Source organism: Balaenoptera acutorostrata, chromosome 6, assembly GCF_949987535.1.
Source record: "Balaenoptera acutorostrata chromosome 6, mBalAcu1.1, whole genome shotgun sequence".
Lineage (NCBI taxonomy): Eukaryota > Metazoa > Chordata > Mammalia > Artiodactyla > Balaenopteridae > Balaenoptera > Balaenoptera acutorostrata.
The window spans coordinates 33,521,623-33,542,781 of record NC_080069.1 but is presented as its reverse complement, the minus strand read 5'-3'; the positions used below and the strand labels follow the sequence as shown (position 1 = coordinate 33,542,781).

Genomic DNA, 21,159 nt, shown 5'->3' with positions numbered 1-21,159 from the left:
TTCTACTGCAGCTACAGCAGTGAGAGAATCTCGTCTCGCAAGAGATTTGGTTGCCATCCTCTGAGGTTTTCAGCCTTCATCTCCCTTGACAAGTTTCCTAACAGTCCTCTCTTCTCACAACACAAAACACGAATACTCTTTCATATCCTTTTGATAGTGGTAAACTGACTGACATGGATTCTCAATATGAAAATAATAATCAGACAAGTTTTGTAAAAGGAATGCTACCATCATTCCCATGCAGATGGGGCCATATGCAACGATGAGCCTAGATTGTAAAGAGCAAGTGTATGTAATGCAGACAGGAAATTAACAAACTTGTAAGCAGGGCTTGCAGGCTAGGATTTAGATGGAAGTGGGCTTGTCTGAATGGGGATTGGACACTGGTGGATAAACTCTTGGCATTGTGTCAAGGTGCACATCCATCTCATGGGTAGTGGACTTTTAACACCTAGAAAAACCAGGGCTCTAGGATGTTTAGTCCCTTTAACATAAGGAAAGAGAAGAAGATTTTCTGCCTTCTTGTTCCTTACTTCTGTCCTTACCCCTACTAAGCCAAGATGTTCAGTGCTATATGATTGCTCTTCCAAATCCATTTCATCCAAAGAGCCTGCAGATTTTGTGTATGTTTACAATTGTGTTTTCTGTTGGAGCCAAGATGCACACTTGAGTCTCGTCACTCCAAGTTCTCTTTCTCATAAGGATGAGTAACTGATAATAGCTTAGTATGTTCTAATTTTTTGGTAGTGTTGCCAGATAAAATACAGATTTTGAGTTAAACATAAATTTCAGATAAACAGGGAAAGAATTTGCAGTAAAACTATGTCCAAAATGTTGCATGGGACAAAGTTGTACTAAAAATGAATTCATTCTTTATGTGAAATTCAAAAGTCAAATTCATTTAGGCATTTGATACTTTTCTTTACTAGATCGAGCCACCCTATTCTTTCAGGTGCTTTGAAATTTAAGAGACTAGAAAGTCTTGTTCTAGGAATCTAGTGCAGAAACAGAGGAGCCACGATACCCGTAGAAAGACAATCATTGAAAATCTCCTCAGATATATTGGAACATATATGAATTTTCATCTAGAAAAAAAATGAAGGCATTTTAAAAACTGAAAACAGATTGCCTTCGTTTTTAGTTGCATGACGTATCTCTGGGAAGATTTTAGTGAAAGAGATAACACTGGTTTCCTCCGGGAAAGAGGATTGGGTTGACAGGGGAAAGAGGTGGGAGGAGGACTCGCCACTGCATATTCCATTTTGCACAATTTAATTTTGAACCATGAGAAGGTGTTGCTCGCTTAAAATATTATACTAAAATCATTTAAAAGGTAAAAAACTAAATCTTTTACAACCATGGAATACTATGAGAAAGACATTTAGTGAATTCTGGTCTTGGACATGGGGGCTGCATGACGGTTTTTTGATGGACGGGGGCTTTCCAGCACAAAGGATCATTAGTAAGGCTGGTCCTGCTGGATGTTGGTTGGAGCACAAGGACCACTCCCTTAGGAGTGATGTACATACAGCAGTCAAAGACACTGGATCTGCTGAGACAATCCTAATTTCAAATACTCAGTTCCATGTGGCCATAAATACCCAAGTGTTTATCAGACTAACCGTTCTGAATTTTGTTCAGAAAGTCTAGTCTCTGTTGAAGTAAGTCAAGAGCCAGGTAGGAAGCAGAGTGTGTTGAGGGACACAAAACTAGGTTGATGGAAAAAGAAGTGAAAGGAAGGGACCGTCAAGTCCAACCTCGGTGCCGTGAATCAAAAAAACAGTCTATAAACTGCGTAAAGAGGCACACGCCAATTGTGTTGCCACTGTGTGAGGTGGAAGGAACTTCCGGTTCTTGCCTACCTGCCAGAGGCCTCGTGGAATGTCTCGCCACCCCCACCCTACCCAGACCCACGTGCCCTCTGCCCCTCCCGCACTGCAGAATGTTTCAGCCACATTCTACTGTTATGACTCAAACCGGCCCCTCCTTCAGTTGGACCCTGAGCGTCTGTTGAAGCAGGTCACTCTCTGGGTCCTGGTCTTGACTTTTCTCATTGAGGCTACCAGGCAGCAGTAGTCCGTGCCCAAGCCTGCAGGACGGCTTCAGAAGGAGGTAAGCCTATAGGCTGGGGGTGTGTTCTCAGAGACCCTGCCATCCCTCACATCCTTCGGGTTCACACGTGACACTTCACGGTGGGCACACAGTTGGACTGAAGTAGAGGGAGAAGAGAGCACTGGACACACGAGGACATTTCACCTGGGGAGACTGGGGAGCCTGAAGAAACCTGAGACTGCACTGGGGAGGAGGGGTCATTGGAGGTGGATCAAGAGGAATTGCCCTGGCTGTGGAGAAAGGATGGCAGCAGGCAGGTTGATTCTTTCTAGAAGGGAGACAAGCCACTTTGAAACGTGTGTGTAAGGATGTGTGTGATGTCCTGGTGGTGACACAGGGAGGGTCATGAGGAAAGCCTAGACGTGTCTTGTGTTCCTGAGGCACCTGAAGCTTGCCTCACCATATCTTTCTAAGGGATTGGAACAGGAGCATACTGTATCTAAGGGGGCCGTGGGGAGAGATGGTCTTGGTGAGAAAACTATTCAGTGGGGCTGTGTGTGGCCACACCTGCAGTGAAGTGTCCTCTCCGAGAGCTAGGCAGGAGGTTACTCTAACTGCCGCAGCCCACACCTCGTCCACTCCTCCCAGCCCAGAGCTCACTCCTCAGTTCAGGCAACTGTTGCTTTGGATTCAACAGGGGATGGGCAACCGTGTAACTTCAGCCAAGAGAGGGCTCAGGTTCCTGAGTTGCTCTGAATTGTTCTTCCTTTTGTGGAATCGCAGTACTTCAGACCTACTTCATCTCGTCCAGTATCTCATGGCGGACCCTCAGGCTGCCTTGAGAGGAAGAGTTTGTTCATATTTCCTGTCACTCCTTCATGGACAGGAGACAGATGTGGAGTGGGGTTGTTTCGGGTGGAATGTCAGTGAAGGCTGCTTCCTCTTTTAAAGGGGGAAGGAGTGTAGCCCAGGGGCAGGAAGACGATCTTCTGTGTTATTATTAAACGTCCTATGACACCTGTTCTGGTTAATTAGGTGCACCGTGGTGTGTACCTTGTTCTCCTGAACAGGGATGTGATCCAGACAACTTGATCGCCATGGCAACTGGCTTCTGCCTGCTTCTCAGATTGACTTTCCGTTATTGGGAGCTGGAGGGGGAAGGACCACAGGCGGTCTGTACTCCCATGACCAATGTAACATGACAATTCCCTGGCCCTTGTTTAATCCTCTGCAGCCATCACTGGCTGTGAAATGACAGAATCTAAGGGACACGCGCCTACTTCTCACACACCACTCCCCCCACCCCCGCCTCCTAGGAACAGAACTCCTGAGTGATGACAGTGACTCTGGGCACTGGGGAGGGGGTGGCAGGACCTGGCCCATGTTACGTGTCTGCTGTGGGTTGTTCTGAGATGCAGGTGCATTCTGGGCCAGTGTTATGGGTTTGTATCAGGATTCCATTAGAGAGATATTTTCCAGCATTTTGTTTCGTTTTGTGAGGCTAGGAAAGAAAGAGGGGATTTCTACTGAGCATCAGGAAAAGGAGGACTGAGGAGGAGGTGGGGCCCTAATATTTTACACAATACCTGTCCACAAAGGGCTTTTGGGTGCCTAGAACTTACCTTGGAGAAGGTCCCTAGCTGCTAGTACGCCGGCTGAGGGGCATTTCTCACAGAGCGGATGTCCACACAGTTCCAGATCTTGGGAGACAGCCTGTGAGGCTTAGGTGCCAGGGGGTGCCTTAGGGAGGCTCTCCAAGTCAGTGCTTGCTGAGGCGATTTCTTCTCGGCAGACAGGGGTCAGGGACCTTGGTGGATGGGCGCGGGGTCACCAGTGGAATAATTCTCAACTGGAGGTCAGGGCATGAAAATCACTTGAAGACATTTGCACGCTGCACAGTTTCCCTTGTCCAAGTGTCCCTCACCTGTGGAGATTTACACTCTGATGCCACAGAAAGCCTCAGTCCCACTTGCCCATTCTCCTCCTCCATTCACTCCTTTCCTTTGCCTCAACAGCATGTCCAGTGCTGGGAACGGATGTGACCATGAACCCCGGTGCCTCCTTGTCTACTTTCACGGCAGTGCCCTTCCCTCCACCCATTCCTGGCGCCCAGCACCGGCCACCCTGGCAGCAGCACCTGCCACGTCCCATCACCCCAGCATTCCCTCCTGGCAGCAGCCTGCTGCTGCCAGCTTTCCCCAGGACGCCTATGGTGGCTAATGGTGGCCTTGGCCCCAGTGCCCCTGGGGCTTTCAACCTCACTGTCCAAGTCAGGTCACAAGGGAGGACAGTGGAGGCCCCCCAGACTCAGACCTCTGTCGTTACTCAGGCCCCCCTCAACTGGAGCGCTCCAGGGGCCCTCAGCAGGAGTGCTGCATGTCCTGCACCCGAATTCATAGCAACCCCTGTGATGGGGACCGTTGTGACTGCTTCAGCTGTTGGAGTTAGGCAGGCTGGCAAGGGAGGCTGGACCCCAGGCTTTCCTCCTCAAGCTCCACCACCAGCTGCCCAGCTGGCCCCTATCATTCGCCCAGTGAACTCTGGGCCATGGCCACATGACACTTCCAGGGAGGGCCGCCTGGCCACCAACCAGTCCAACGCCTCGCAGGATGGCTCCTCTAACCCCCAGAGAGAGTACAGTAACTTCCGACGTTGGCAGCACATCAAGCCCCTGGCCCGGAGACACTTTCACCTGAGTCCTGATGCAGAAGCTTTTTCCTGCTTTCTCATGTGAGTGAACGCTCAGCGGGTCCTGAGCTTATGGGAGCTTTTAGATAAAGAGGAACTGGGGATGGACTCGCACGTTAGGTTTCTAGGGCTACTGGAAGGAAGGTGTGAGGGCGATGTCCATGCTATGAGAAGGCACACTGTCGGTCACATGGGTGGGCCTGCCAGTCCGTGACATCAGGACTGAAATGTGCCCTATCTCAACTGGCCCCACCACCCTGTGAGTCTGGCCAGCTTGCTCTTCCATGATTCTCATGGTAATACGGACTGCAGACTTGCAGTCAGAGAGGGTCGTGGTGTAAGGTGAGGAGCCAAGGAGTGGAGGCCGCCCTCTCCTGTGGTGCCGTGTCCTTCATACAGGACGTGAGCGCACATGGCCAGGGGAGGCCACTTCAGAGGAGGGGGAGGAGCGCGGGGCCCAGGAGAGCGCTTTATGCATGCCTCCACTTCGTTGTGGAGAATTCCACTAGGAACAGGGTGATGGTAGAGCTCTCCTAAGGCCGTGGGCTCTCTCCCACTAGAGTTGTGAGCCTGGCAGGCATTTCCATCCTAAACCTCCGGTCCCTCGTAAAAAGGGGACAGTTACACTTCACTCAGAGAACTGTGCAGAAGACGCCTTGGGCTAATCTATGAAATGTTACCAGATTGCTTGGCACATGCCACGCCTCATTGATGATGGTGATTTTTATTATGAAAATGCAGCCTTGAGGAGGAAAAGAGCTCCCCAAGGCACAATGTCCCAGCTCTAGCCTGGGAGTGGATGGTCATCCTTGAGTGAGTGTGAGGCGGTGACAGCAGTGGCCGGGAAGGCTTGTCTTTGCCCTCCCAGACGCCCGCCTCTCACCCTCCTGTTGCTCAGTCATTCTGGGTTGAGTGATGTGTGGTCCACATGGGCGGGTGGGGTCAGGCAGGTGGGGGCTGGGCTGGGCCCGGAGACTGACCCCGAGGGCTTACAGCCCAGTGCTTCGATCCGTGGCCCGCCTGAATCCCAACATGCCGCTGGAGGAGGGACTGTGGAGGGCCGTGCAGGAATGGCGGTGCAGAAGCAACCCTGACCGGGTGATCTACTACGAGAGGGCGGAAAAGTGAGTCAGCGTCCTGGGCCCAGGGGCTGCGTGGAGGGTGAGGCCAGTGGGTGAGGGCAGGGTCTGGCCGTGGGGGTGCTCATCAGAGAGGACAGAGGAGAAGGGCTGTCACCCAGCACAGGGTCCCCGCAGCCCAGGGGCCCTACTGTCCCCCAGAAACCCATCCCTCACCTTGAGAGTTTGAGACTTCTGTCCTTCCTCCACCAGGAGCTCTGCCCTCCCCTGATTTTGACCTACCCTTGCCTTGACATGAAGGTCTCAGGACGGGGCAGGGTGAAGCTGTGAGTCCAGTAGGGGTCCAACTCCGGCCATATGGGCTGGGCCGGGGAAAGAGCTCCACCCGCCAGCCTGCTGCTTCCTTAGTGGTGGGTGGCTGGCGGCCACTAACATAGATTTGGGACCACCTCTCCTCATGAAAAGTGCCCTGAGTGGGTACCCTGGCATCCCTGAAGAGGCTGGGGAAGCCAGCTGTCGTCGGCCCAAGGGTCTCCGGCCCTTCCAGTGTTTGCTCCGTGGTAATCCCCTTGGTTTAAGAAACAAAAGCAAACAAACGAGCGCCTCTCAGAGGAAGGGAAGGCCTCTCCTCTAAGCTCAGCATCCACATCGTCCAGCCTCTCCTGGGCCCTGTCTCCAGGTCTATGTTCCAGGACTCTCAGTCCTAGCCCAGGGTCCTGGATTCGGGCAAGGACCCCTGTGGGGAACACATGCCTGTTCCAGCCTCTGGCTGTCAGCCCTTCATGTGGTTCTGGATGGGGACGGGGGCATGAGGAGGGTGCCCCCTGGGTCAGCCATGTGTCCCGTTGACCTGGTTCAATTCAGCGACCTGGGTCTATGCTGTTGAATGCCCTCCAGTGCTGGTGAGGCAGGAAGGGTCCCAGATCTTGTTATCACTTCCAGGAGCAGCTCTCTGCTGCGGACAGCACCTCACAGGGCCTTGACGGCCCCAAGGCACGTCCTCTCCCACTGCCTCAGTCTTGGCTGCCTTTGTTGGGCTCCAGAACCCAGGCCTTTTTCTCAGGGTGGCCTGTGCCTCTGTCACCCCCCAGGTTCATGGAATTTGCAGCCGAGGAGGAGATGCACATTCAGAATTTGCAGTGCATGCAGTGCGCGCAGGACCTGCCTCCTCCAGCCCCACCGAAGCTGGATCCTCGGGGGCCCCCAGCCCCGAAAGTGGGCCTTCAGCCAGGCACCCAGCTTCCCACTGGAGCTGAAGGCACAGGTAACAGGGGCCTAGGGTTGGCCACCGTCCCCATGTGGATCCTTTTCTTTCAAGACAGGGGCATTGGTCTTTCAACCAAAAGAGCCACCGAGGCGGGGGGTGGGGAGGTGGGGTCTCAGCTGCCCTTTGTCACTACGGGGTATTGACTTGGTCAGTTTTGTAACTCCTCTCACACCTCCCTGTCAAAGGACCCCACACGAAGTCTGCCTAAGTAGTGGGCTTGATGGGGAGACCCTTAGAAAATTGGAGGTTCCCCACTTCCTTACTTGTGACTCTCTTAGATGACCCCCTAACCTCCCCTCTCCAACTGTGCATGAGGCTTCAGATGGTCCTGACCCTTCCCACACCCACATCAACGTCCCCCAAACAATGCCCTCACCAACGTGCGCTTGGTGGTCAGGAGGTGGACCGGGAGTCCCTCACCTTCCTTCCCTTCCTCCTGCTCTGCCTCAGCCTGTGCTCCCAGGATGTCCGGCCCCAGGGCCCAGCCCTCGCACCCGAAGCCACACAGATCCCAGCGGAACCCGGAGCCCAAGGCGCCCAAGGTGATTCCCCCTGAGACTGTGAGGGAGTATGTGGACAGGATGGAGGCGCTGGCGGGGCACGTCCACTCAGCCACAGGCAAGTCACCTGCAGAATGTGGAAAGGACGGAAATGAGCTGAACCAGGAAGAGGACGACACCTACTTGGACCCGTGTCTCTTGAGCTGCATTGACGAGCTGCGTTCCCGGGAAGACTCTGTCACCAAGGTAGGCTGGGCCTGGAGCCTGGGGTCTACAAGATGCCAGGGCGTGGAACTCTCAGCACCCAAGATCTGGGTTCTGCTCAGGCCGATGGGACTTAAGCTCAGCTCCTTGTTCCTGAGCCTGGTGTTAGGGGAGGTTTACGCAGATGTATGTGTGTATATGTTTGTGTCTGTGTGTATGCCTTTGTGTGTCTGTGTATGTGCATCTGTATATGTGCTCTTTTGTGTGTGACTGTGTATGTGCATGTGTGTGTGTGTGTGTGTGTGTGCGTGCTGACCATCCCCGCCTTGTGGAGGAGAGTGGGGGTGGGGGGGTCTCTGCTTTTCACTTTCCCTCCTGGTCTTCTTGTGTCACAGGCCACTCCTGGCCAAGGATGCTCACAGCCTCTTCTTTCTGTCCGAGGTGGAGGCAGTCATTCATCCTCGATTCCCGGCAGAATTGTTTTCCCCGGACCCACAGCTGGATGTCTTGGCCCTTGCTGAGGAGCTGAAGCAGGAGGAAGGACTCACCCCTGAAGAAGTGAGCCAGGGGAGGGAGAGGGACACTTAGGGAGCCAGGGGACTCCAGGGGAGGGGGGACCCCAGGTGATCCAGGGGACAGGGGAAACCAGGTGGCCCCGGGGAGCCAGAGGAGGGAGGGATCGCAGGTAGAACAGGGGAGACAAGGGACACCCAGGAAGACCAGGGCACGGAGGGACCCCAGTGAGCAGGGGAGAGGTAGGGCCCCAGAGCAGGAGGCCCACATGGCTCTGTCCGTCCCTTCCCTGCCTCGGAGGCCTGGCATGGGGAAGGGCCCTCTCTGGGGTGGGTGCAGCGCAGGGTGATAGGAAGGAGAGGATGGGGAGCCGGGAGCGGAGGGAAGGACACACAGCTGGGAATAAGGTGCAGGAGGATGGCAGGAATGCCACCGTGTCTGTATTTGGAGTCTAGTCCTGGGGTCACCCGTCCCCTCCTCCCCCCCAGGGCCATTGTCCCACTGCCCAGTGCTCCTCCTCTCACACGTGCGCGTGGAGCCGTCACTGTCCTCCTCCCTCCTACCAGCTGGTGCAGAAACAACTCCTGGCCTTGAAAGAGGACAAGGGTGGGCCGGCAGCCCCGAGCCACAGTGCACCCGGAATGGGCTCAAGTCCATCTGAGTCCCACGCCGGCCAAGGTGCCCAGAGGCACGACCAAGACCGCCATCGAGGGGTCAGTGATGAAGCCTGCCCACCAGAGATTGATTTTGAGGCTCTTCATAGGCCCATCCGAACAGACAGTAGCCCGTTCGTGCTCAGAGTCTTTGTTCCCTTTCGAGGACGTCAGGCTGGCAAGGGAGACTGGGCCCCAGGCTTTCCTCCTCAAGCTCCACCACCAGCTGCCCAGCTGGCCCCTATCATTCGCCCAGTGAACTCTGGGCCATGGCCACATGGCACTTCCAGGGAGGGCCGCCTGGCCACCAACCAGTCCAACGCCTCGCAGGATGGCTCCTCTAACCCCCAGAGAGAGTACAGTAACTTCCTACGTTGGCAGCACATCAAGCCCCTGGCCCGGAGACACTTTCACCTGAGTCCTGATGCAGAAGCTTTTTCCTGCTTTCTCATGTGAGTGAACGCTCAGCGGGTCCTGAGCTTATGGGAGCTTTTAGATAAAGAGGAACTGGGGATGGACTCGCACGTTAGGTTTCTAGGGCTACTGGAAGGAAGGTGTGAGGGCGATGTCCATGCTATGAGAAGGCACACTGTCGGTCACATGGGTGGGCCTGCCAGTCCGTGACATCAGGACTGAAATGTGCCCTATCTCAACGGGCCCCACCACCCTGTGAGTCTGGCCAGCTTGCTCTTCCATGATTCTCATGGTAATACGGACTGAAGCCTTGCAGTCAGAGAGGGTCGTGGTGTAAGGTGAAGAGCCAAGGAGTGGATGCCGCCCTCTCCTGTGGTGCCGTGTCCTTCATACAGGACGTGAGCGCACATGGCCAGGGGAGGTCACTTCAGAGGAGGGGGAGGAGCGCGGGGCCCAGGAGAGCGCTTTATGCATGCCTCCACTTCGTTGTGGAGAATTCCACTAGGAACAGGGTGATGGTAGAGCTCTCCTAAGGCCGTGGGCTCTCTCCCACTAGAGTTGTGAGCCTGGCAGGCATTTCCATCCTAAACCTCCGGTCCCTCGTAAAAAGGGGACAATTACACTTCACTCAGAGGACTGTGCAGAAGACTCCTTGGGCTAATCTATGAAAGTGTTAGCAGATTGCTTGGCACATACCATGCCTCATTGATGATGGTGATTTTTATTATGAAAATGCAGCCTTGAGGAGGAAAAGAGCTCTCCAAGGCACAATGTCCCAGCTCTAGCCTGGGAGTGGATGGTCATCCTTGAGTGAGTGTGAGGCGGTGACAGCAGTGGCCGGGAAGGCTTGTCTTTGCCCTCCCAGACGCCCGCCTCTCACCCTCCTGTTGCTCAGTCATTCTGGGTTGAATGATGTGTGGTCCACATGGGCGGGTGGGGTCAGGCAGGTGGGGGCTGGGCTGGGCCCGGAGACTGACCCCGAGGGCTTACAGCCCAGTGCTTCGATCCCTGGCCCGCCTGAATCCCAACATGCCGCTGGAGGAGGGACTGTGGAGGGCTGTGCAGGAATGGCGGCGCTTGAGCAACCTTGACCGGATGATCTACTACGAGAGGGCGGAAAAGTGAGTCAGCGTCCTGGGCCCAGGGGCTGCGTGGAGGGTGAGGCCAGTGGGTGAGGGCAGGGTCTGGCCGTGGGGGTGCTCATCAGAGAGGACAGAGGAGAAGGGCTGTCACCCAGCACAGGGTCCCCGCAGCCCAGGGGCCCTACTCTCCCCCAGAAACCCATCCCTCACCTTGAGAGTTTGAGACTTCTGTCCTTCCTCCACCAGGAGCTCTGCCCTCCCCTGATTTTGACCTACCCTTGCCTTGACATGAAGGTCTCAGGACGGGGCAGGGTGAAGCTGTGAGTCCAGTAGGGGTCCAACTCCGGCCATATGGGCTGGGCCGGGGAAAGAGCTCCACCCGCCAGCCTGCTGCTTCCTTAGTGGTGGGTGGCTGGCGGCCACTAACATAGATTTGGGACCACCTCTCCTCATGAAAAGTGCCCTGAGTGGGTACCCTGGCATCCCTGAAGAGGCTGGGGAAGCCAGCTGTCGTCGGCCCAAGGGTCTCCGGCCCTTCCAGTGTTTGCTCCGTGGTAATCCCCTTGGTTTAAGAAACAAAAGCAAACAAACGAGTGCCTCTCAGAGGAAGGGAAGGCCTCTCCTCTAAGCTCAGCATCCACATCGTCCAGCCTCTCCTGGGCCCTGTCTCCAGGTCTATGTTGGAGGACTCTCAGTCCTAGCCCAGGGTCCTGAATTCGGGCAAGGACCCCTGTGGGGAACACATGCCTGTTCCAGCCTCTGGCTGTCAGCCCTTCATGTGGTTCTGGATGGGGACGGGGGCATGAGGAGGGTGCCCCCTGGGTCAGCCATGTGTCCCGTTGACCTGGTTCAATTCAGCGACCTGGGTCTATGCTGTTGAATGCCCTCCAGTGCTGGTGAGGCAGGAAGGGTCCCAGATCTTGTTATCACTTCCAGGAGCAGCTCTCTGCTGCGGACAGCACCTCACAGGGCCTTGACGGCCCCAAGGCACGTCCTCTCCCACTGCCTCAGTCTTGGCTGCCTTTGTTGGGCTCCAGAACCCAGGCCTTTTTCTCAGGGTGGCCTGTGCCTCCGTCACCCCCCAGGTTCATGGAATTTGCAGCCGAGGAGGAGATGCACATTCAGAATTTGCAGTGCATGCAGTGCGCGCAGGATCTGCCTCCTCCAGCCCCACCGAAGCTGGATCCTCGGGGGCCCCCAGCCCCGAAAGTGGGCCTTCAGCCAGGCACCCAGGTTCCCACTGGAGCTGAAGGCACAGGTAACAGGGGCCTTGGGTTGGCCAACGTCCCCATGTGGATCCTTTTCTTTCAAAACAGGGGCATTGGTCTTTCAACGAAAAGAGCCATCGAGGCGGGGGGTGGGGGGGGGTGGGGTCTCAGCTGCCCTTTGTCACTACGGGGTATTGACTTGGTCAGTTTTGTAACTCCTCTCACACCTCCCTGTCAAAGGACCCCAACGAAGTCTGCCTGAGAAGTGGGCTTGATGGGGAGACCCCTAGAAAATTGGAGGTTCCCCACTTCCTTACTTGTGACTCTCTTAGATGACCCCCTAACCTCCCCTCTCCAACTGTGCATGAGGCTTCAGATGGTCCTGACCCTTCCCACACCCACATCAACGTCCCCCAAACAATGCTCTCACCAACGTGCGCTCGGTGGTCAGGAGGTGGACCGGGAGTCCCTCACCTTCCTTCCCTTCCTCCTGCTCTGCCTCAGCCTGTGCTCCCAGGATGTCCGGCCCCAGGGCCCAGCCCTCGCACCCGAAGCCACACAGATCCCAGGGGAACCCGGAGCCCAAGGCGCCCAAGGAGATTCCCCCTGAGGCTGTGAGGGAGGATGTGGAGAGGATGGAGGCGCTGGTGGGACCCGTCCACTCAGCCAGCGGCAAGTCACATGCAGAATGTGGAAAGGACGGAAATGAGCTGAAGCAGGAAGAGGACGACACCTACTTGGACCCGTGTCTCTTGAGCTACACTGACGAGCTGCGTTCCCGGGAACACTCTGTCACCAAGGTAGGCTGGGCCTGGAGCCTGGGGTCTACAAGATGCCAGGGCATGGAACTCTCAGCACCCAAGATCTGGGTTCTGCTCAGGCCAATGGGATTTAAGCTCAGCTCCTTGTTCCTGAGCCTGGTGTTAGGGGAGGTTTACGCAGGTGTATGTGTGTATATGTCTGTGTCTGTGTGTATGCCTTTGTGTGTCTGTGTATGTGCATCTGTATATGTGCTCTTTTGTGTGTGACTGTGTATGTGCATGTTTGTGTGTGTGTGTGTGTGTGTGTGTGTGTGTGTGTGTGTGCTGACCATCCCCGCCTTGTGGAGGAGAGTGGGGGTGGGTCTCTGCTTTTCACTTTCCCTCCTGGTCTTCTTGTGTCACAGGCCACTCCTGGCCAAGGATGCTCACAGCCTCTTCTTTCTGTCCGAGGTGGAGGCAGTCATTCATCCTCGATTCCCGGCAGAATTGTTTTCCCCGGACCCACAGCTGGATGTCTTGGCCCTTGCTGAGGAGCTGAAGCAGGAGGAAGGACTCACCCCTGAAGAAGTGAGCCAGGGGAGGGAGAGGGACACTTAGGGAGCCAGGGGACTCCAGGGGAGGGGGGACCCCAGGTGATCCAGGGGACAGGGGAAACCAGGTGGCCCCGGGGAGCCAGAGGAGGGAGGGATCGCAGGTAGAACAGGGGAGACAAGGGACACCCAGGAAGACCAGGGCACGGAGGGACCCCAGTGAGCAGGGGAGAGGTAGGGCCCCAGAGCAGGAGGCCCACATGGCTCTGTCCGTCCCTTCCCTGCCTCGGAGGCCTGGCATGGGGAAGGGCCCTCTCTGGGGTGGGTGCAGCGCAGGGTGATAGGAAGGAGAGGATGGGGAGCCGGGAGCGGAGGGAAGGACACACAGCTGGGAATAAGGTGCAGGAGGATGGCAGGAATGCCACCGTGTCTGTATTTGGAGTCTAGTCCTGGGGTCACCCGTCCCCTCCTCCCCCCCAGGGCCATTGTCCCACTGCCCAGTGCTCCTCCTCTCACACGTGCGCGTGGAGCCGTCACTGTCCTCCTCCCTCCTACCAGCTGGTGCAGAAACAACTCCTGGACTTGAAAGAGGAGGAAAGTGGCCCGGCAGCCCCGAGCCACAGTGCACCCGGAATGGGCTCAAGTCCATCTGAGTCCCACGCCGGCCAAGGTGCCCAGAGGCACGACCAAGACCGCCATCGAGGGGTCAGTGATGAAGCCTGCCCACCAGAGATTGATTTTGAGGCTCTTCATAGGCCCATCCGAGCAGACACTGGCCCATTCGGGCCCAAAGTCTTTGTTCCCTCTCGAGGACGTCAGGAGGTCTCTCCATTCCGGGCCGGACGGCCCTCCCCTCCCCAGGGTCAAAGGCGCACTGGCCCTCTACTGGGACCCAGGGATGCGTCTCTTCTCAGAGAGGCGTCTCCTGTTCCGGAGGCCCGAGGGCCCAGGGACACGTCCAGTGAGCACGAGGAGGCGCTCCACAGCCTGGCCTCCCTCTTGGCCTCTCCGCAGAGCCTGCCGCCTTGCCGGCTGTCCCAGAGTCCTGCCCCTGCCTCAGGCCTGGCCTCCCCTGGAGGTTGGGGGGCCAGGAGTGCTCCCCAGGCCCCCTCCCCTCAGAGAAGAGGCCCCAGCCCAGCTCCACCAGCCGCTCCCAAGTCGAGGAAGCGGGCTCTGTGTGGGCGCCCAGCCGCTGCTGAGAAGCTGCCCATCCCCGGGGCTGGCCACAGGGTCTCTGCGAGGCCAGCCTTTGCTCTGGGGCTGGTTCGCCCCTCACAGCCGAGAAAGAGAAAGCGTGACCCGTTTGTCACAGGGAAGAGGAGGAAGAAGCAGAGGAAGCACTGCAGCCAGTAGGGAACAGCCGGGCCGGCCCTCCAGGGCGAGCCCCCCAGGGCGGCCCCCAGGGGAGCCTAGGGGCTCCTCCTCACCCCAGAGCTGATCCTGGGATTGTGGGGGATTAGGGAGGTGGGAGAGGTGGGTGTGGGCAGGACCTTTGGAGTGATGTATGAAAATTGTGAATAAAGATAGTTTTGGTGGGAAATGCTCTCAGGCCACTGTCATCTTCTTCGTGTGGAGCTGCTTCACAGAGAGCGATCCTGAGAGGAAGGAAGGGTGAGGGAGGTCACAGGAGCTATGGATCTACAGGTGGCCAAACCTTTCCTCCACATAGACAAGGACTCCTCAGGCTGCCCCTGGGAACGCACAGCTCTCACTTTCCCCAGGGACCCCCTCATCATCCCCTTCTCTAAAGCCTGCTTGGCTAGGGGCCTTCTGGGGCATCTGTAGCATCTTCTGCATCCCTGAACCGTCTGGGGAGGGAGAGCTGCTTTTGTGCCTCTCAGCCCTCTGGACACTAACCAGTTTCTAGGACGGAGCCTGGAGACGGCCCTTGTCTTTATGGAGCTGCTCTCTGCTTCCCTGAAGTGGCCAGGCGATGGCGCTGGGGTGACCCTCCGCTCATCCAGGGTTTCCTGTGTGGGTGGCCTGACCAGACAGGAAAAGTCTTGGCCATGGGGACAGGACTGTCTGCCTCGTCATAGCGGGAGCGTTCTCTAGTCCCACTGGGATTATTGCAATGTGGAGAGTGGTTGAGGCAGCTACCTCTTAATCCCAGTGAGGATGCAACGAGGGGAATGGGCGCGGGGAAATTCATGGGGCACCTGTTACAGGTGTGTCTAAGGGAAACGACAGTTGGGCCCCTTTGTGGAACTTGTGGGATTTCTGTGCAGCAGCATCTCTTTCAACTGAGGGAGGAGGACCCATCTAGCTGTGGCTGTGGGGACTGGCCTTAGGGGCCTAGGGGTGTGCAAAGACACCCCAGAACTACTGTCCCTTCCCTTTCCACCCATGGCTGGACATGTGTGTGTATTGGTATCAACACTGATTTGTATTCCCATAGAAAACAGTTCATCCTGACAAACTATGACCGTGTTTCACAAGAACAGCTTACTCACAGGGGCAGCAGGGGTGGGGGAGAGGTGTCTGTGGCCCCAGATCTGGGTGGGAGCTGGGATCCATGCTGAGGAGTGTGGAGGCCTCAGTCACCGTCCTGTGGGTGCCGGCAGAGACTTCGAATCATCAGAGCAGGGGAAATGACCCGCTCATAAGGGTGAGACGAGCAAACAATGAGGGTAGGGAGCAGACCCCTGCTATCTCCCCGAACTGCCCCCCCTCCCAGTCTGCTTAGCTTCCGTCACAGCCTGTGCTGGCCCACCTCTGAAGCCCCTTCCTCCTAAAGCACTCAGATGCTCTGATCTTTTGTAGACCTGTCCCGGGCCTCACCCCCCCTTCCCTGCTGGCCAAAGGCTCTTCTCCCGGTTCTGAGTTCTGATTCCTTCCCCAGGACCCAGGCAGGGGTTAGGACAACAGGGACTCCCTGAACATGACCCCTACACCATCAGCATGCAAAACTGGGGCCGCAGGCTTCCGCAGGTGGCATGGCTCTCTGCTGGACCCTGCAAAGAGCTTGGAGAAGAAAGGGGCTCATGTCTCTCCACCTCCACTAATCTGTAGGTCAGCCTCACAGGTCCTCCTCTGTCCAGGTGGGCAGCACATATGTGCTCCCAGCCCTCCTTGACCCTTTGTAAAAGAAAGTTTTTGCAGCTCAGTAGTCTATTAGTCAAGGTGTCTCCGGGCTTGTTCCTTTTGAAGCCCTACAGGAGAATCTGTTTCCTTTCCCTTTCTGTCTTCTAGAGGCTGCCTGCATTCCTTGGAATTAGTCCTTTCTTCCATCTTCAAAGTGCATCACTTTAATCTCTGCTTCCCTCATCACATGGTCTCTCCAACTCTGACTCTTCCTGTGTCCCTCCTATACAAATCTTTGTGTTTATATATAGCCCACCCAGAACATTTATGATAATCTCTTCATCTCAAGATTTTTTACTTGGTCACAGCTGCAAAGTCCTTTTTTCCATACAAGGTGACATTCACATATTGTCATAGGAGGGGTTAAACACGGACCTTTTTGGGGAACCGTAATTTACCCTATTAGAAGAAATCCACAAGAATACTTACCATCAGAATCCACATGAATAACAGACTATGACCAAGTGGAATTTATTCCAGGGATGCAAGCCTGGTTCAATGGTAAAAAATCATCAATGTAATCTACCATATTGAGTCTAAAGGAACACATACTGTCACACCAATTAATACAGAAAAGGCATTTAACGAAATTCAACACCCATTCATATTAAAAATGCTCAGAAAACTAGGAATAGAAGGTCACTACCTCAACCTAATAAAGAACATCTACAAAAAACCTACTTCTAACATCACATGAAATGGTGAAAGAATGAATGTTTTTCCCTGAGTTCAAAAACAAGATTAGAATGTCCACTCTCATCTCTTAGTTTTCAATGTAGTACTTTAGATTCTAGTTAGTGTAGTACAGCAAGAAAAGGAAAAAAGAGGCATACATATTAGAAAAGAAGAAATATAATTGTCATTATTTACAGATGACATAATTGTCTACATAGAAAATTCCAAGGAATGTATAAGAAAACTCATAATAAATTATCATAAATTGCTGTAGCAGGATCTCAGAATATAAGATCTATACGTAAACATTAATACACAACATTGATCATATTTCCATATACTAGTAACAAACTGAACAATTGAAAACCAAAATTTAAAACATAGTAAATAGGTTCCAGTTCAAGGTGGCAACATAGGAAGATCCTGAACCCACCTCCTCCCACAAACGCACCAAATCTACAGCTACATATGGAAAACTTTCCTCTGAAAAAAACTAAAAGATGGTGGAGCAACCCCTTCACATCAGGAAAACCAGAGGGAAACCACATCAAAACAGGTAGGAAAGGCTGAGACACAATTTTTCCATAAATCCCATCCCTGGTGTGGAGACACACAATCAGGAAGGAGCTCAAAACCTGGAGCTTCTCCCTGAGAGGTGAAGGGTTTGGACCCCACTTTGGGCACTCCAACTTTCAAGGCTGGCACCTGAGAGATAGACCCCCAGAACATCTGACTTTGAAGACCAACAAGGCACATCCCATGAGACCCACAGGGCTGTGGTGGACTGAGGAACAGCTCTTAAAGGGCCTGTGCACAGACTCACCTGCCCCAGGGCCAAGTGCAGAAGCAGCCCTTTGAAAAGCACTCTGACTTTTTGTGAAAGAGACTCACTTCCCAATTTTAAAGCATTAATCTGAGGAACAGGGGCCTGCTGCAATACTCCCCAGGGACAGAGGCTGGCGGGTGCTCTCTCTCTGCCTTGATAAAGCTGAAAGGTGCCATCTTTTCCCCCCTTTTTCCTTTCCTGCAGGTGACAACTTTGTGCTCCAGCCAGCTGGCTCCTTCTTCCCTGCTCTTCCTCTGTCTTGCTATATATATATATATTTTTTTCTTCTTCTTCTTTTTCTTTTTTTCTTTTCCCTTTTCCCCTTTATTCAGATGGTGTCATCTTTGCACTCTTCCCACCGCCTCACTCCAGCCAGTAAGCATCATCTTCACACTTTCCTTCTGATGTGCTCCAGAGAGCCAGAATCTCCAAGACGGGAGATCCCACTTTTGTGGCCTCCACTCAGGGGATGCTCCTTGATCACCTGGCTCTGGAGGCCAGGAGGGATCTCTTTTCTGCATCCCATGGAACTGTAACAATTGGAGAGACAGTTCTTGGCAGGATACCACCCCCAGGATGTACCACTACACATCAGACTGAGACACAGTCCCAGCCTTTACATGAAAAAGGCCTATTTGCTAGTAGGGACAAGACTTAAGAGCAGGCTTCAGGTTCAGCACACATCTAGAGGCTACGGATGTGCTCTCAAGGAAGGTAGGCTGGGGGTACCATCTTTCCACCCTCACTCTGCCGTACTACAGTTCACTGGTATCTCCCAGAATGGAGCTTGTACACTTATCTGAAGCCCTGTTTTCTTGTGACTGCTCCCCAGGGAATATCTTCAGATTGCTTGCTTCTGGGGCCCAGCAAGGCTTACACTTGCAGTCTCACAGGACTGAATATATTTGCATTCTTTAAAAGCTGTTACCAAATTGTCTGGCTTCCTATCAACCTGAATCTAGGTGCTGACTGAGATCCTCCAGTTTGGGATGCTCACTGGTCTTGGCACACCCTCAACTGCTGGGAGGGTGTGCCAAGTCTATTAAAAATAAACTGCTTAGACAATCACAAAGGTTTGAGAGGCAACCAAGAGTAGACAGCGTTAAATGACAAGGTTCATCTGTCATACAGCTCTTCAAGACTGGGAGATGTGACTATTTCACTTAATGCGTAGAAACCAACACAGAGAGTCAAGCAAAATGAAGAAAGAGAGGACTATACTCCAAAAAAAGAACAAGATAAAAGCTCAGGAAAAAATCTTAATGAAATGAACATAAGTAATTTACTTGATAAAGAGTTCAAAGTTATGGTCATAAAAGTGCTCACTGAACTCAGAAGGAAAATGGATGAAAACAGTGAGAACTTCAACAAAGAAATAGAAGATATAAGAAAGTTCCCAATAGAAGTCACAGAACTGGAGAACGCAATAACTGAACTTAGAAATACAGTAGATGAAGCACAAGAAAGAATAGGTGAACTCAAAGACAGGTCAGAGGAACTCATCCAATCAGAGAATAAGGAAGAAAAAAGAATGAAAATAATTAATATAGCTTCAGGGATTGATGGCACATCCAATGGAATAACATGCACCTTATAGGAAATCCAGAAGGAGAAGAGAAAACGGGGCAGAAAACATTGGTAGAAATAATATCTGAAAACTTTTCCTAACCTGGGGAAAGAAACAGACATCCAGATACAGGAAGCCCAGAGAGCTCCAAAGCAGATCAACCTAAAGAGATCCATACCAAGAAATATTAAAATTAAAATGTCAAAGTTAACGATAACAAGGGAATCTTAAAATCACCAAGAGAAATACAACTTGTTACATACAAAAGAACTTCCATAAGACTATCATCAGATTTTTTAGCAGATATGTTACAACTCAGAAGGGAGTGGCACAATATATTCAAAGTGCTGAAAGAAAAATCTTTCCAACCAAGAATACTTCACCCAGCAAATACTTCACCCAGTTATATTCAGAACTGAAGGAGAGAGAAAAGAGTTTTCCAGATGACTAAACGTTAAAGGAGTTCATCACCACTAACTCAGCCTTACAAGAATTGTTAAAAGAACTTCTTTAAGCTGAAAAGAAAGGGCGCTAATTAGTAACAAGAAAACACATGAAAGTATAAATCTCACCAGTAAAGGTAAGTGTGTATAGTAAAGGTAGTGGATTAATGAATTATAAAGCTGTATGAAGGTTAAAAGACAAAACTCGTAAAAAGCCTTAGAATTAAAATAATTAGTTAAGGGATATACAACATAAAAACATGTAAAATATGTCATCAAAAACATAAAATGTGAGGAGGGAGGAGTAAAAACTTTGACCTATAGAATGCATTCAAACTTAAGTTGTTATCAACTTAATATAGACTGTTAAAAATATAAGTTGTTATATGTGAGCTTCATGGTAACCACCAAGCAAAAACCTAGAGTAGATGCACAAAAGATAACAAGAAAGTAATCTAAACATACAACTAAAGAAAGTCACTAAGCCGCTAAGGAAGAGAGCAAGAGAAGAAAGGAACAGAGAAATCACAAAATAGCCAGGAAACAATTAACAAGATGGCAATAAATACATACTTATCAATAATTATTTTAAATGTAAATGGACTAAAGGCTTCAATCAAAAGACATAGGGTGGCTGAATGGATTCAAAAAGAAGACCCATCTATATGTGGCCTATAAGAAACTCACTTCAGAGCTAAAGACACACACAGACTGAAATTGAAGGGATGGAAAAAGATATTCCATGCAAATGGAAACCAAAAGAAAGCTGGGGTAGCTATCTATAATTATATCAGAAAAAATAGACTTTAAAACAAAGACTGTAACAAGAGACAAAGAAGGACATTACATATGGATAAAAGGGTCAATCCAATAAGAGTATATAACAGTTGTAAATATTTATGCATCCAACATAGGAGCACCTAAATAAATAAAGCAAATATGAATAGGCCTCAAAGGAAAAATAGCAATACCATAATAGTACGGGACTTGAGTATCGTACTTACATCAACAGATATATCATCCACACAGAAAATCAATAAAGAAAGATTGGCTTTAAATGACATGTTAGATCAGATGGATTTAACATATATATATAAAACATTCCATCCAAAAGCAACAGAATATACATTCTTCTCAAGTACACATGGAACATTCTCCAGGATAGATCATATGTAAAGCTAACACCAAATCTTAACAAATTGAAGAAGATTTAAATTATATCAAGCTCCTTTTCTGACTACAATGGTATGAAACTAGAAATTGATTACAAAAAGAAAACTGGAAAATTCACAAACATGTGGAGAGTAAACAACAAATTCCACAATACAGTAAAATGGTCATATAACATGATCCAGTGAGATTTATTCCTAGGATGCAAGGATGGTTCAGTATCTGCAAATCAATCAATGTGATATGCCACATTAACAACTTGAAGAATGAAAATCATATGCTCCTCTCAATAGATGCAGAAAGACTTTTGAGAAAACTCAACATCAATTTATTATAAAAACTCTCAATGAAGTGGGTATAGAGGGAGCATACCTCAACATAATAAAGACCATATATGACAAGCCCACAAATAACATCATATTCAACAGTGAAAAGCTGAAAGC

General features: G+C 52.0%; 1 protein-coding gene across 1 annotated transcript; it reads left to right on the top strand.

The window, feature by feature from the left end:
- The first annotated feature begins 262 nt into the window (after positions 1–262).
- On the top strand, positions 263–14,304 carry LOC130708488 (NUT family member 2G-like). The gene is made up of 9 exons (XM_057549134.1): positions 263–275; positions 2,059–2,112; positions 4,068–4,782; positions 5,736–5,864; positions 6,911–7,031; positions 7,500–7,832; positions 8,232–8,348; positions 13,510–14,029; positions 14,141–14,304. The coding sequence occupies exons 1-9, from the start codon at positions 263–265 to the stop codon at positions 14,302–14,304; spliced, it is 2,166 nt and encodes a 721-aa protein (XP_057405117.1).
- The last annotated feature ends 6,855 nt before the right edge of the window (positions 14,305–21,159 follow it).

Bases quoted from the DNA above. Each gene is read 5' to 3' on its own strand.
- LOC130708488 (XM_057549134.1), top strand. The intron at 2,113-4,067 runs GTAAGCCTATAG...TTGCCTCAACAG, and splicing joins CAGGACGGCTTCAGAAGGAG to CATGTCCAGTGCTGGGAACG. The intron at 7,032-7,499 runs AAAGTGGGCCTT...TGGACCGGGAGT, and splicing joins CTCGGGGGCCCCCAGCCCCG to CCCTCACCTTCCTTCCCTTC.